This window comes from Protobothrops mucrosquamatus, unplaced genomic scaffold (genome assembly GCF_001527695.2).
Source record: "Protobothrops mucrosquamatus isolate PMUCROS unplaced genomic scaffold, P.Mucros_1.0 scaffold_215, whole genome shotgun sequence".
In the NCBI taxonomy this organism is placed as follows: domain Eukaryota; kingdom Metazoa; phylum Chordata; class Lepidosauria; order Squamata; family Viperidae; genus Protobothrops; species Protobothrops mucrosquamatus.
Genome location: NW_015386291.1, coordinates 110,980 through 115,767, shown reverse-complemented (window position 1 = coordinate 115,767; position 4,788 = coordinate 110,980). Strand labels below are relative to the sequence as shown.

The 4,788-nt window shown below is 45.6% G+C and overlaps 1 protein-coding gene across 1 annotated transcript in view; it reads right to left on the bottom strand.

Moving 5' to 3' along the window:
* GTF2F1 (general transcription factor IIF subunit 1) overlaps positions 1–3,148 on the bottom strand; it is a 19,504-nt gene extending 16,356 nt beyond the window's left edge. Inside the window, exons 1-2 of the mRNA XM_029286472.1 lie at positions 3,089–3,148; positions 1,881–1,927 (exon numbers count right to left, since the gene is read on the bottom strand). Of these exons, the coding sequence (XP_029142305.1) occupies positions 1,881–1,927; positions 3,089–3,100 (59 nt within the window). The 5' untranslated portion in view covers positions 3,101–3,148. The remainder of the gene's footprint in view (positions 1–1,880; positions 1,928–3,088) is intronic.
* Between the last annotated feature and the right edge of the window lie 1,640 nt (positions 3,149–4,788).

Below are 4,788 nucleotides of genomic sequence, written 5' to 3'. Positions count from 1 at the left end.
ACTCTTTATTATTAAAAACCGAGGCTAGAAACCCCAGCCAACTCCCTTTCTCCACACTCTCGCTTGCCTCCGTTTCAGATATCCTCCCACGGAGGAAGCAATAAAACTTCACTCTACCTAGCCTCTATTTAAAATACCCTTGATAGAAAAATAAAATAAGCTTCCAGACCTTCTCTTCTCAACTCCAACCCCCCCCCCCCGCCTTCTCCTTTCCTTTCCTTTTCTATCCTTCCTCCTTCCACTCACGCCAGCCACACCCAAAGCCAACTGCAGCTGTCCCAATCTTTTCCTTCCCAGTCAAGCTCCTGCAAGCACTCTCAGGCAGTCCCCGCTACATGAGCAAAGAGAGAAGCAACCTGGAATTAAGGAGAAACTTCCTAACTTCCTTCATCACTGGAGATTTTTAAGAAGAGACTAGACAATCACTGTCTGAGATGGTATAGGTCAGGGGTAGGCAACCTCGGCTCTTTTATGACTCGTGGACTTCAACTCCCAGAATTCCTGAGCCAGCCACACTGAGGGAAAAGGGAGAGGTTTCCAAGCTGAGCCATGCTGGCTCAGGAATTCTGGGAGTTGAAGTCCACGAGTCATAAAAGAGCCAAGGTTGACTACCCCTGGTATAGGTTCTCCTGCTTGAGCAGGGGGCTGAACTAGAAGACCTCCAAGGTATAATAATAATAATAATAATAATAATAATAATAATAATAATAATAATAATAATAATAATAATAATAATAATAATAATAATAATAATGATGATGATGATGATGATGATGATGATGATGATGATGTTGGAAGGGACCTTGGAGGTCATCTAGTCCAACCCCCTGCTCAGGCAGGAAACCCTATACCAGTAATGGCGAACCTTTTAGAGACCGAGTGCCCAAAAACCCCTCCACCCGCACCTGTAGCATCATCTGCGCATGACAGAGCGTGAGGACAGAGTCTTATCCTCACTACCTGACTGCCATGTCCTTGGCTGCACTGCTCTGTGCGGGCCGCGCCCAGGGGCAACTCTCCGGGTGGGCTGCTGGTGAGGGGGCTGTGGAGGGAGGCAGGGCTGGGGCGATGGGACGCATGCCCATAGAGAGGGCTCTGAGTGCCGCCTCTGGCACGCGTGCCATAGGTTCGCCACCACTGCCCTATACCATTTCGGACAAATGGCTATCCAGTCTCTTCTTAAAAACTTCCAGTGTTGGAGCATTCACAACTTCTGGAGGCAGGTTGTTCCACTGATTAATTGTTCTAATTGTCGGGAAGTTTATTCCTATTCCTATTTCTATTTCTATTCTATTCTATTGCAAGACAGAGTATAAAAGATCATCAAAAACTCTGAGTCCCAAATGTGTTACAAAATAATGTTGCAGACTGGCTAAAAAACCGTAACAAAGAAAACCTTTCAGAATTAATAATATGGCTTGTCAATGTTGTTTTTCTGTGATCACAGCATACAAGTCACAGCTACTAGCTAAAATGTCAGTCAGAGGAAACCTCTTAGTACACCTGTATGCCTCTCACTGCCACATATGAGTTTCAGAGCCATCCCTTTATCAGAAGCTGTTCTATGATGCAGGCCTTCCAGTTCATTTAACTGCTCCACATTGCAGAATCCTCTTCTGTCCTGACATTTCATCACCCCAACCCCTCATCATTTCAGAGCTGCAAGTAGTGCTGTTCGTTCAGATTTGCATAATTAATTGGCCGGTGAGACCAATACATTTATATCTGGAATGGCAAAAGTAGCAAGCAATTCTTCCATTACTTGTTTAATATTAAGTTGTATCTGATTGGATGACAAGAAAGTATTAAAATTATAAAAAAAAAGTTAAAAGAATGGAAATGGGATGCGATGCCGAGAGAGAGAGAGAAAGTGTACTGACTTGGGAACCCGGACGACATATTCAGTTACTCCCTGGTTGCTGGTCCCCTAGGAAAGAGAAAGGAAAGAAACTACATAAATACAAGAGGAAGCAGATAAAGTGGCTGGCCAAGTTACTTCAGTGCATGTCAGTAGGATTGATACATGGGTATTAAAGGCAGAGAGTTTAGCATTCTGAGTATAAGATATGTGGTTATTTAACCAATATACTCTGTCCTATAGAAAGTAAAACAGCATCTTCACTGCATAGAAGATCCTGATTCAAAAATATATTCCCATCCCAACAACAAGCCCACCCACTTATCAATGACTAAGACTGACCTGATGGTAGGTTTTGACAATCTCAGAAATGCATGGAAGGAGAAACAGAGTTGTGCCAAGGAAGGTCTGGGGCCCACCCCATAGACAATAGATTTGGATTCATCATGAAATACTATTTACTTATTTATTTGTATCCCACATTTATTATTATTTACAAATAACTCAAAGTGGTGAATATATCCAACACATCTTCCTCCTCCTATTTTCTTCACATCAACAATGTAAGAAAATGAAGGCTGGCATCAAATCAAGAAATCAAAACAACCTCTTTTACACAGAGAGAGAGAGAGGGGGGGGGGAGAGAGAGAGGGAGAGAGAGAGGGAGAGAGAGGGAGGGAGAGAGAGAGAGAGGGAGAGAGAGGGAGGGAGGGAGAGAGGGAGAGAGAGAGAGGGGAGAGAGGGAGAGAGAGAGGGAGAGAGAGAGAGAGAGACGGAGAGAGGGAGAGAGAGGGAGAGAGGGAGAGGGAGGGAGAGAAATATTTTTCTTTTCCTTCAGCACCCAGCCTATTTTCATTATCTATGATAAAACAAATAAAAAAATAAAAACAACAAATAACAGGAATCACATAGACAGCTGCTTTTTACCTTGAGTTACCTGCCAAGACATATCAGATAGATAGGTAAAAGATTTGCTCAGTTTCCCTGTCCTAATGTCCTCCAGATGCTTTGAGCAATGATCCCCATAATTTTTCAATAAAATGGTCAAATGCTGAGGATCAGGGGCACTGCAGTAAAACATCTGAGGACAACTGGCTGTGGAAGGCTAAAGCCAGATGAAGTTCCAAGTGGAATTTTGGACAGTGTCATTCTAATTATGAGTGGCCTATTTGGCTTCTCAAATAGCCTCAAATGTAGTTTAGCCATATCTGACTCTTGAAAATAACTCACCAAAGAAGTCATTTCTGATGTCTGAACTGATATTCAACCACGTTTCTGCAATGGCAGATTCTATAGAAGAAAAGGGAGGCACAGTCAATTTCATAAAAGCTTAGGAGAACAAGTTAGCTGCAGTATGAGGGAAAGCCTAAAATGCCAAGTGAGCAAGAAAAGCCAAGGGATGCATTAACTGAGAGCCCTTTAAATAGAGGCCGACTGCGTTCACGCACAAAAAAGCTCTGAAAAAGAAGCAAAGCAGCAGAGCTGCTGATTTTTCTTTTTTTCCTCAAAGGCTACATATGGCAGATGGCCGGTGATCATTTGTAGGAAGCTTCTTGCACCGAAGGATAACATCTCTATTTTTCTTTTTAAGGAACATTTTGTTAGGAAGCAGATAACTTAAAATAAGTTATACGAACCAAACCCAGCTCTGGGACACCCCTTCCTCTCCTTTCTGGCTAAGATCTTTCCTCCTGAGAGGAGCTGGGAACTATGATGCCAAAGCCTAGCTGGCAATTACAGGAAGGTGAGCAAGAGAAGTTGTGGAGAGCTCCGAGCCGGGACGCCTAAGCCCCAGCTAAGCCGGCTCGATGCCGGAGCGGCTAGAGACAGAAAGCGGGCACTGGAAGGATGATGGGATCCATCCCAGAGGGGAAAAGACATCCAGGATTCAGAATGTCTCGCTCGATCGGCAAGGTGATGGCAGCCGAGGACAGGATCGGCCGGGTTCTTTTTCCCGGCGGCTCCCTTCCCTTCTCCGCGGCTCCCTCGTTCTCACCTAAACAGTGTCAGCCAGATCCTCAAACTCGCATGCGCAAACCCTGGCGGCCGCTGAAAAGGAAGTAGACGTTGTGGTTGTTAATAAACTTCCGGCATCGCATCGCGGTTACGGTACTAGCCTGCTTGTGAGAAGCTCAGCAGGCTCGCTGAGAGTTATTTTCGTTTTGATAATGGTCTGCGGAGACCCACTGTTAAAGCGACTGTCAGCGAAGCTAGCCGAGGGAGGGTCTACCGAGGTCTGACACGCCAGGGAGCAAACAGACCTATGGCGGGCAGGGAGAACGCAAGGATTAGAAAAGGCGTCTCTTTCCCGTCCTTTGCGAAAGAAACGTGCCGGGTAGGCGCGTCAGTCCCTTTAAGGGCGGTGAGAAAGGCGAGGACGCGGAAACACAAGGGGCGAGGCTACAAGGCTCAGGTTTCTCCAGGTGAAGCCCGAGCCTATTGCAGGTAGTACCTGGACCGGAAGCTGGAGACGGCGTTGCGCTGCCCAGCCTGGTTTACGAAAGGACTAGACTGCATTGTTGTTATATGTTCGGCAAGTTGAGCCAGAAGTGCAGAAAATGTATCCATTTGGATTTTCTGGACCCCTCCAGTCATATCCAGCTTTCTGGATACTTGGCCAGAACAGTGCGAGAAAATGGCTCTGGCCCGGTTGGGAAGAAAGTTTGGCTTGCAAAGCGGCTCCTAAGAACTGGCGGCTCCGGAAAGATCAGATCCGATTAAAGAAAAAGTGGGAAATGGCAGAGCCTTCTCTCTGGAAGGGACGTTGATTGGGAATCCATATACTTCCCGGGCAGAAGTCAGAGATACTGCGCAAAAGGAATCTTGGCATTCTTAAATCACTATAGTTACCAAGATGAGCTTGTTGCAAGATGGTGTTTGGTGGGAGAATGTAAACACAAGGGTTAGAGTTAAAGAAATGCCGTGTGAGT